Source organism: Thalia democratica, chromosome 1, assembly GCF_965202585.1.
Source record: "Thalia democratica chromosome 1, ktThaDemo2.hap1.1, whole genome shotgun sequence".
In the NCBI taxonomy this organism is placed as follows: Eukaryota; Metazoa; Chordata; class Thaliacea; order Salpida; family Salpidae; genus Thalia; species Thalia democratica.
Window position 1 is genome coordinate 76,004,810 of NC_139165.1, and position 12,033 is coordinate 76,016,842.

At 23.7% G+C, this 12,033-nt stretch overlaps 1 protein-coding gene across 1 annotated transcript; it reads left to right on the forward strand.

The window, feature by feature from the left end:
- Window positions 1–1,689: 1,689 nt before the first annotated feature.
- On the forward strand, window positions 1,690–4,146 carry LOC145839449 (sulfotransferase 1E1-like). The gene is made up of 4 exons (XM_082947021.1): window positions 1,690–1,860; window positions 2,503–2,698; window positions 3,072–3,262; window positions 3,961–4,146. Exons 1-4 carry the CDS (start codon window positions 1,690–1,692, stop codon window positions 4,144–4,146), a joined length of 744 nt encoding a protein of 247 aa, XP_082803147.1.
- The last annotated feature ends 7,887 nt before the right edge of the window (window positions 4,147–12,033 follow it).

A 12,033-nucleotide genomic window follows, 5' to 3' on the forward strand; every position in this document is an offset into this window, starting at 1 on the left:
ATGTAAAAAAGTTTTTTTTAACAGTTTTATAAATTTCGTACATAAGTATGCGCTGTTCTTTTAATATACTTAGCGTTTATAAATAAATGTCTTTAATACCATAAATGAGCAAGTAAAAACATTAAATATAAAATAGAAATACCGAAAAGTATATAAATACAAAACTTACTTGTTAATATTTTACAACCGGTGTAAAACTAAATAAGAATAACTTTGGAATTGCAAAATACGCATTGACGCATTAAGAGCAATTTTAGTATTTTAAAAGTCTATGTTAGCTAAGTTTCTAAACTGTTAAAAAAACTTATTTTGGCCTTTGGCATAATTTGTTACGACAAAACAGTGTAAAGAGTTTGATTAAATTTGATAAGTTTAACTTCAAAAAAACTAACTCTAAAATTTTCAATAATTTCACTTTTGTTTGAGCATAAGCAAAATATATTCTAAGCGTAAATACATATTAAATTCTATGAAAAGTAGTCTCGTAATTAATTTAAAATTTTAATTTAAGTTAAAAAGTAGAGGAAAGGTTAATTTATTTTTTATACTAAATATTTAACAATTTATATTAATGTGGTTAAACAACATACATTAAAGTTATTGATAAAATATCTAAAAAAAGTGTTTTTAACAATAAAATGAAATACACAACAAAATTGATAAACTAGAACAGAAAATATCAAATAAGTTGTCGGAATTATTTGAAATAATTCAATAACAAATCCTTCTGTTTACTTAGTAAGTAGTTGTACAAAAATCAATTTTCCATCACTGTAACGGTTAACTACATGTAAGTAAAAAGCTTCAGTATTGGCGGCTTAGCAAAACTCATAATAAAGTTAACATTACCAGAAAGCTAAACTTATGAGAAATTTTACTAATATTACCTAGTACATTGGAAATCAATTTATTAATCGAAAAGTATCAGATATGCGAAATAGCTGTTTGGTAAATTTAGTAAACAATGTCTGCATTGTTTACCTTGTGAGTAATTCTCTTGCAACCTACGCATGCTAACTGAGTAAAGTGGGTAGCTATTTTATCAAATTTAGTTTTTTCAAAGTAGTGTTTTAATTTTTTGAGTTCATTACTATTTAATTCAAAGTCCATAACTTATACCTTAATTTAAAGTTCAAATTTATTTTTACATGGGTTTTCAAAAAATGTTAGAATTTTTTTTTGCGTATAAGGTAGCATTTAGTTTAACCGTAATATTCGCAAAAAGTCTTGAAACATGTTGTTTTTATCAAGTAAAAGTTTTATTTTCTAAGTATGGTTTAATTACCTATAAAATTTAGATTATTTTCAACAATTTATTTTTTATAAGTTAAAAAATGTTATTCTTTTGCAGAGTTTTAATAGTGGTTAACTAATTTTTAAGAAAACGATATGATACAAAAAAAATAAAGCTTTAACTATTATATAATGTACTCTTGTCAATATAAATATAAGAATAAAATTAATTGTTTTTGTAAATAGTTAAGTTATCAGATTTTTTGTAAACTTTTCTTGTTAAATACAACAGTGTTTATAAGCTGGCTTAAAATAACTAAAGCTATATTAAACTATTTTGTTACGATATTTTCAAAACTAAACTTGTGACCAGTAATAAAAGTTTATAAAAGACATACAAATTCTAAATAACTAATATTTTGGTGTTAACATTTAGTATTTTTTCCAAATAATTCAATGGAAGACAATCGGGTATTACCCAAGTATGCAACTGTCACAACAAGTGCAGGCGACTACAATCAACCTCCATTTGTGACTCAGCAATTGTTTGAGTCAGCTATTTCGTACAAACCTGAAAATTCTGACATTTATGTTGCTACATTTCCAAAAAACGGAACTATATGGATGGTAAAATTTTTTGCTTATATAAATTTAATTAAAAGTTTCGAGATATTATAAACGGTATACCATCAAAATCTACTCGCGTTCAAAATCCACCCGATTTTTTTTATTTTTCTTTATTTATAAATTTGTTTTATGTACTTTTTTGCAATTTTTCATTTATTTTTTATTTATTTTCACTATCACTCTTACTCCTAACCCTTTTCCTCGATCGGTAAGCGGTTCTCGAACTTGACTTGGTGGATTTTGATCACGGGTGGATTTTAACGTGTCCAATTATAAACGGTATACATTTAAGTCAAAAAACAAAGTATTTTATACTACGCATTAAACACGTTATAAAAGTTACAAACACCTTTATTTCGAAAAAAAGAATTCTTTTTTTTATGAAAATAATGAATAACTATTGCAATTCATCTGTTTATAGCAATACATTGGTATTTATTAACTCATATAAATAATGTTTTACAAGCATGCTTAAAATTAAAGTTTTGTGAACAAAAGTTTAAAACTACTTATCATGACTTTCAACTTTGCCGTTTGCAACAAGAAAAAAATAGTTACACGGAAACAAAAATATTTTTTATCTACTTCTATGCTTCAGTTGCTAAAAAAAGTTTCAGTAAACTTGATAAGCATGTATCTCAGCTGTACATTCTCCACATGCTTCACGAGAGAAGCACTGAATTCGAAGAAGGTGACTCGATTTTTTCCAAATACGCGTGCCTCGACTTCATTGGTGCAGAAAAAACCAGGGTCTTTCGCACAAAACCCAGATTGGTGAAAAGCCATTTTTATTACGAATTTGCACAGTGGAATGATAAAACCAAATACATATTTGTTGGTTAGAATGTTTGAAAAATTGTAACCTATAAATTAAATTAAAATATATAATTTTTAAGTTTTTTAGTTGTGTTTCCATGCTTTTAAATTTAACAATCCTTTGTTTAAAATAAACAAATTTTGTGCTAAGTTTACAATTTTTTGTAATGTAAAACCTTTTTGTGTACAAAAGTTAAATTATTCAGTACACCCTTAGTACTAAACTTTTAAGTTATCAAACGAACTAATAAACTTTAAACGTTTTGCATATACCAATAGTCTAACCAATAATCTCTTGTTAGCTAAAGAAATATTGCTCACTAATTAAGTGACTAGTTTATGATTAAACTATAAATTGCATTTAACTTATTCACGAATACCACTAAATTTTACAGCTAGAAACCCAAAAGATGTTGTTGTTTCGTTTTACTACCACACTGTTGGTTTTCCTTTTTACGAATTTAAAGAAGGAAAGTTTGATGATTACTTTGAACTGTTCATTAATGGTAAAGTTGATTTTGGAGATTACTTCAAAATGGTGCCTGAATGGTGGGAGCAAAGTAAGAAAAAGGAAAACATACATTTCGTTTTGTTCGAAAATTTAAAGACAAATTTCGAAGAGTGAGTAGTAAAATTTTGAATAGTCAATACAAAAAACTAAGTTCACTTCTTACGACTTTAGGGTTTAATTTTTCAATTTACAATATTACTTTTTACTCGTTTAATACAAACAGTATCTATGTACTTTTTACTTATCTTTAATACATAAAAGTCTATGCAATATCTAGATAAATCATAAATTTATTGAAATGACAACTTTTAAGAGAAGTACTGAAGATAGCTGAGTTTCTTGACAATGACATCAAAGAAAAGTTATTGAAGGATAAAAAATAGTTGTTGAAGCAAATAAGTGAAAAAGCAAATATTAAGTCAATTAAAAATGATAAGGCTATTGTTAGTATATTATTGTCTAACAATAACTATTAAATTATTATTTCTAACTAAAATATGAATGCTTTGTTGTTCGATTTTAAAGCAGAAACAACGTTTTTTTGTATTTATCACTGTGTGTATTACTTAAAATAACGGTTTAATATTTTCTGAAAAACAAAAGCAAAATATAATTTCTTTATCTTTTACTGTTATGCTATTTATATAAACTTACACACTTTTTATTTCATCAAGTAGTTTAAGCTTTTTTTTTCTCAAGCAAATATTTTTCAACGTAAGTCCTTTACAAAAAATTTGCGTTTTTTAGCAACAACTTGTTTTTAAAACGTTTAGGTCAGGACTTGTGCCGATTTCAAACGTCCAAAAAGTCTATCATTTGCAAGAAAAGGAATCATTGGTGACTGTAAGAGCAAGTTGAGTGAAAAACAGAGCAAAGCAATTGATTACAAAATGAAAAATACGGCTATAAAGTTTCCTGGATTTGATAAACTATGGGAAGAATACAAAGAATACTTGTAATTAAAAACTTTATGCACGCTGTAGATTTTAGTATTTATAAGTTTTATCAATAACTTTTTTTATTCCAAACTATGTATTTCTATAAGCAAACAACCAGTTGTATTATAGCACATAAAAAGAAAATTATAATCTTATAATGGCGCGCAACAGTTTTTGCATAACAAAATATAAATTTTGTTAAGAAATTTGTAAAAAATGTATTTTATTTTATTTATAATAAAAATGGATTTTAAACATTTTTATTATAAATTACCAGCTTACATCTAAAATAAAAACTAAGTGTTTAAAAGTAGAAAAGTTGTTTCTTAATGATTTTTATTCAACTTGCGAAAATTAAAAATTTTCCTATTGTAAACATAATGTAGATGAACAGTTTTAAACTTTTTCGTGTTTAAATTATGAAGCATATAAAAGTTTTATTTACCTTTTTTAAAGGTTCGTTTTTAGTTTTATTAATAACTTCATTAGTCCGTTTTGCAATAAATACTAACAAATCTACAATAAAAGACATAAAAATTACTTTATACTGTATGCTTATTTTTATTAGTCTATTTTAAAAAAAAACTAAGAGGATGAATAATTTTTAATTCTTTTTTAGATACAAAGAAAAAAAGCTAAAATTAACAAGTTATATATGTTTTTTATTTTAAAATCAACTAAAACTTATTAAGTACTTACTATGAAGCTTCCGATAATTAAAAGTTCGTACTAAACGATTTTAAGTTGAAATTGTAGAAATAAAATAAAACTTGATTAAAAAATTAACAATTAAAATGTTTTATTATGTTAGCTAAATTTTGAGAAAACAAAAAAAAAAAGCTGTCACAGTAAGTAGTTTTTTAACCATTATTAAAAGTTGTTGGTCTTATATGTTTTATTTGATAAACACTCAAAAGTTTAACACTATGGGTAACAATACTTTCATGGTCAAAAGTAAAAAAAATCTTTTTTATTTCTTTTACGCTTGTTTTTCAAACATCCTAAAACTTTTTGCATCGCTATTTATTTTTTCAATGAAATGTTTAGTACTATTTTTCTAATTTCAGTATTAAGTTGACTTAATAAGCTTGTTTTGATATACATGAAGCTTAGGTAAGTTATTAAAGTTTATCAAGAGAATATAATGAAGAACTACTTTTTTTTAAAGTTATAATAGCAGAAAATCTTTTCATGATATAACCGTCAACAGTTTTGCTTAAATAGAATATTTTCATAACTTTGAAAGCAAACGTCTACTTCTTTAAAAAGAATTGTTAATTTTTTACGCTTCACTTTAGACAAACAATTTTTTAATCTATTAATTTTTTACTTCATTTTAAGTTTCCAAAGATAAGCTCTCTTAAATCTAGAATGCAGCATCTCATTATAAATAGATTTAAAGGTTATCAAACTTTTACTGAGATACTTTAACAAAAAATAAAATACTTTTGATATAAAATTTTAAACGTTGTTTTGAATTTTAAAAAGAGCCGTAACATTTTTACGTTTACGATGGTCCTACCCACAGTTGCCAGAATTTTATAGCTATTTTTGCCCTTATATAATTTTCAATGAAAACTTGACATACAAAATATTTTAACCGTTTGGTATCTCACAAGAGCTAAGTTTGACTTTCTTTGAATATCAATGAATGCTTAGCTTATTATTAAAAAGTTATAGTATAGTGCTTTTCTCACAAATTTAAAGTTTATGAAAGTAAACTTTTTCATGACTAAATACTTAAACTAAAGCCTTTGCATCAGAGCAGAGCAAATTCCTATACTGTTTTTTAGGTGATTGAAAAGCTACTTTCAAAAATTATAATTTTTTGTTTATAAAACTAATAATTATTTCTAAATGGAGAATTTTGTGAGTTCGCACATTCGGTTAAATGTGCAAGTTATGAGTTTGCACTGCTGCTTAAGTTTGCATTTTAAGAAATTGTGTTAATAGTATTTTTTCTATTTTTGCTAAGTAAATTAAACTTGAAAACTTTTTTTAAATGTAGTTATTTTTAATTCATTAACTTCTATTTAATATACTTGAACGAAATATATTAAAAAATATTATGATACAATGCAAAAACTACATTAACATTAAATGGTCTAATCAACAAAAACCATTCGCTAGTTTGCAGTTTTAGCGATATTTTAAAACTAAATTTATATAAGTAATCAATACTTATGCTTTTAAAAACAAAAAATTCCCTAAATACTTTTGTTTCTTTATTAAAAACTTACCTTATTTGTAATAAATATTGCATTCAATGTTTACATTTTTATCAATACCTAAACTATTTTACATTACCTTTAACATTTATAAGCTCTCAGTAAAAAAAATAAGGCTTTTTCATAATTAACATTTTTATAACATGTGAAAGTCATGTAAAAGTTTTAAATGGTTAACTTTTAAAAAAATTGTAAATTAACCCTATAGACAGTAAAATATATTTAACAACAACAGTATACATAGAAGAATTTTTATTTAAATTTAAGCTGGTCTTATAATATTTTTTGTTCATCATAACAATGAAAAATATAAGGACTAAAGCTATTGAAAAAGAAAATAGATACTTTTATTGGTACTTATTAAAACTGAATCATAGAAAATAGAATTTCCGATTAACGGTTATTTTTTATTGATTATTTTTTAGATTTGAAAAAAAAAAATTCAAATGGTATAAGTTAGTCTACAAAAAACGCTTTAAAAAGAATAATAAAAACTAAAGCTTTTTTACAAATAAAAATCAAAGAAAAAGTAAATGTCAATATATAAACTGAAAAAGTTAAGAAACAGTTTATTATTTGTAACTTAGCAAAACTAAAAGTGTGAATACACCCTAAAAACAGTAAAATCTATTTATTAATGAAAGATACATATAAGCTTTATTTTTAATTTGAAGCTGGTCTTATAATCCTTTATGTTCATCATAAAAATGAGAAAACATATGGATTAAAGCTATTTTAAAAATTACTTACATTGGTCTTTATTAAAATTATTTAAAAAATATATATGCTATTTACATTCTTGTTCTAATAGTTTTATGTCATTAGCTAAGTGAAAATGAAAAAAAGATCAAACAACATCAGTAAATATACTTTGAAATGTAAAAAAGTTGATTAAGAATAGTATCTACACTGGTATTTATAATAGTTCAATACCAATATCAAAATGTAGAGCTTAAAATTATAGTTTTAAAAATTGAATTAAAAACTTTCAGTGTGTAATAAAAAAACTAACTTTTATCCATACTTTTAAAAATAAATAAAATCGATGGGAAGATATGGCTTAAAATACTTATTACACTCATATAAAATTGAATATCAAAAACTACAACATTAATTGACAGATTACACACTTAACCTCCAATGTACAAGGTAAAAAAAATAATTAGTTTAAAGCATTCATATATTACCAATGATGTAACAAAAAACAGAGATTTAAAAAAAAACAAATTTAATATTAAATGTTTTAAAACATTACATGAGCTTACTTATATACAATAATTAACAATAAGCTATGTTCCTTTAATCTAATTAATTTAAAATTTACTACACAACATTTTTGATCATATAGTATATATGAATTCCGTTTTAGAAGTTTTTTTTTTTTTTTCTGAGATTAAAAAAATTAAACTACATGTTTCAAATAACTTACTACAATACAACTTTCAAATAAGTTTTAAATAACTAAGCTTTTAAAATGCATTTTATATTGCAAGCTTGAGTAATTTTGTTTGTTCTACATAAATATGAAAATCAATTAAAACAAAACATTTTGAAATCAATTTTTAAACATAAACTTATTTAAATGTAGTTTAATAAAAATAAGTATAAAAAAACACTAAATAATAACCTTTTTGTCGATATTTAAGTTGACTTAAAAAGTAAAGAAACTTTTAATGCAATCAAAAACTAAATTGCTTTAAACAGTTACTTTTTTTTAGAGTCACCTACTTCTTTAAAAAAGCTTAAAGTAGCATCAAAGTTAAAAGAAAATTCACACAAGAAGGAACTTTCTTTTGAAAATTTTACCTTTTCAACATAAAATTATATAAAAATTTTCGTTAAAATGTTATATGTTTGATTTGTTATTAACATGTAGAAAACAAAAACAGCAAAAATATATCTTTTTGTTCAATTTAAAGTAGATTAACACACTCTTATAGTTTAATACAACAAAAAAATAGAATTAAACAGGAGATTTTAAGCACATTTTAAGTTAAAAAACAATACTTTATCTAATTGTTAAGACTTTTACACAAATCAGTGATTGATAAAACTATAATTCTAATAAAATAATAAAACAATAGAGGAACATGTTCTTTGTTTAAAAATAAATTAAGTTTAACTTTTTAGAAAAAAAACTTTGAGTGATAAAACTATAAATATGTACTAAACTAATAAATAAAAAACATCTCTAAAAAGTTTTCATTTCCTAAAAACTCAGATGAAATAAAACACTAAGAACAAACTATTTCAATATATCAAGCATACCTAGCTCTGAAGTTTGTGATTTTACACTTAAATCTTAATAAAGATTGCAAAACCTCTAGGAAACACAACAACTTGTTCATAATAATACATACTGTTATCTTAAATTACAAGACATGTATAAAGGTAATTTAAAAATTTTTACAGAGTTTAAAATTTCAGCTTAACCATTTAAAAATGCTTTTAGCATTAAAACATATTCTAAAAAAACAAGTTTCAAACCTCTTGAATTATATTATTGGGTAGTTGAAGCATCTAATGTGGGTCTGCTGTTTTTTGAATTGAAATTTTTAATTTCGGACAAAGAAGCTAATTTGAGGTTTCTATCCAACCACTTTCATTGGTAGTATTTTTCATATCAACCTACAGAATATAAAAAGTAGTTATGCTCCCTTTAATATATATATACTGGTTATGAAAAGTGCATGAACAAGGGCATTCAAGTAGACCTACCAAAGTCAAAAATAAAAGTCAAGCTATATACAATTTATTCATATAATTTTTGAACTTGTGATTAAAGAGATTTTGATAATAATGTTTAAATGTTCAAGATGATCAACAGAACTAGAATTGAATATTTTCTAAAACTATTTCATAAGAAAAGCGTTACAATTGTTACAATTTATATGTATAATTTTTGTAGCTTGTTTTACTTTATTTGCTTTAAACAACTTTTACTGCTTTTTAATTTTGGGTAAATTTACAATTTATAATAACAAGCGTTTTTTGTAAAAAAACTGTTACTTGGTTAAACCCATTCATATTACAAAAGACTCTAAAAATAATTTTCAAAATTATTACAAATAAATAATAATTATATATAATATTATTACAAATTTATAAATTAAAAACTGAAAAATTAAATATGAAACTAAAACCTTTCTACCAAATAACTAGAAGAACTTAATTAAATTCTAAAAAAAATAACTCTTTACAAGCAGAACCAATATTACATAATGTTAATAAATTTGGTATATAAAAAATAGTTATAACTTTTGGATGCTTACCAAAATAGCTGATTTCGCCAGCCTTAACAGTAGCCTTGTCAACAAAAAAGAAATTGTAAGTCATCTCCAATTTTCTTTTTGAGTAATCCTTGCACATGGGCCAAAGGTCATGTTTTATTACAGCTGTGCACTCGGTACGCCTCAAACCAGCAGCTTGTACTTTATCATCAAACATTTAAGCAAGCAGCTGCTTATGCCCAGTATTGCCTCAAGCATCTTAGCTTGAGTTTTAACATGTATTACAGCTATTGTGAATGATCAGGGAGCCTGAAGTAGATTTGTTTTTAAGCCTCCACTACAAATAATTGATTGTAACTTAATAGTAATTATAATTTCAGAAATCTACTTAAATTCTCTTTATTAAAATTAAAAAAAGTCATACTACAAAAACTTTTGTGAAAAAGTCTTAGAGGCCAAAAAAAAATCAGTAAGTTTAAAAAATGATTTTTGCTCTTTTTCCAAGTATACTTATAATTTAGTTAATTTAAATTTAACTTACTTTTTTGAATTTAGTTTTTATATTCTAAGTTTAATTAATTTTGTGTTTACAAATTAAGCAACAATTACAACACTGTTACATAATTAATTTACAAAAATATTTTTAGAGTACTTCAAAGTTTCTGTAGGGTGAGGTTTGATTCACATTTAATAAACTTTTAATAAATAAAAATTCATTTATGTCGAATGAACACTCATAGTTAATAACACCATATTACAGAAGGCGCATTCAACTAACGCAGTTTTACAAATGTAGAAAAAATAACTTTAAATAATAGCTATATTTTTATGAAATGTTTTTAGCTCAAATTAATTAAAACTACCATTTGTTAAATGCTGGCTACTTATAGCATGGTGCATTAGAGTAAAACTTTTAGTATTTCGGTAATATTTAAAACCCATCAATTATTTTGTAAAAATAAATAAATTACATATATAATCTGTCCATACTATTTATAGGTTTTTTTTATGTCTGTACAGTTTATTGTTATGTTTATTATATTCTATAACTTTTACTTAGAAAAATAAGTGAACAAACTAAAAAGCATCTAGAAATTTATCAAACTATACAAATATCTGCTGAAAAATATGCATGCAGTTATAAAAATTAAAACAAAACATTCATGCTCATGCATTTCTCTTTTATCAACATTTATTTCATATAAACCTGCTTGCTTTTGATGTAACAATCAAGATTAAAAAAAATATTTTAAGAATTTAAACAAATTGTAACATTTCATAGCATAACATTTGTTTCAAATCAACCTGCTTGCTTTTAATGTATCAATTATTTTTCTTTAAAAAATTTAGTTTTTTTTTAAGAATTTAAACAAGTAGAGCAACAAAAAACAACATGTAATTCATAAACAAATTTAACAGGGAAGCTGAATATTGACATATTTGATATCCGTTCTGAGTACAGATATTGAAAGTACACAGTCTAGTTTTAGACTAAAGTTAAGGTTAAAAACTGTGTTAAGTAGTATAACAACATTAAAAAGATACAGTTAAGCTACTTCAAATGTGTTAAAAAAAAAATTATGAGAGATTCTTCATGTCAAACCAAAATTTTACTACTTACTATGTAAAAATTGTTAACAATTACAGGTTTTCTAGTAATTTGTTTTGAATATTCAAGGTTTTTCCAGGATTCTAGATTTTTTTATCACTCTGTCAAAAGTTTATCTTTATGTTTTACATAACTTCTATAATAATTCATTAGTTTGGTCTGTTTTACATTCCATACCACTTGTTAAAATATTTTTAATAAACAGGGTAGCCAGTGATTTAAAAAAAAAATCTTCCTGGTTATCTGATTTCGTTCTACATTTTAGTTTTTAAGTACAAGTTTAGTTGTTTTTTTTAGTATAAAATTAAACTAAAGGTAAAAAATAATGAAAAGATACTATACAGCTACTTGATATAATGGGTTTTTTATTAAACAAAAATATGAAAAATATTTAAACATATTATCAGTATATAATAGTTCATTTTATAAAGAACTTGTTTTAATTTTTAGTTTAAAATTCAAGGTAAAATGGGGAACTAAATAAGTTTTCTTTTAAAAATTTTTGAGAAAATTTTATAAAGTGTGTTGTACCTTTATACAGGGTTGCCACTTGTTTTTAAATTTTTTTTCCAGGTTTTCCAAATTTCTTCCAGGTTTTTAAAAGTACACACTTTTAGTTTTAAGTTAATTTTTATATAAGAAACTGTGTTAAATAGTATAAAAACTTTGAAAAAAAACTGTAAAGTTACTCTAAATGTGTATTTTAATAAAAAAAGTTTTGATGATGACAAAAAAAATTTACTTATATGATAGATTTTTTGTGTCAAACTGAAATTTTACTACTGAATATATCAAAATTACGAAAAATTCCAGGTTTTTCCAGGTTTTTTGATCAAAATTA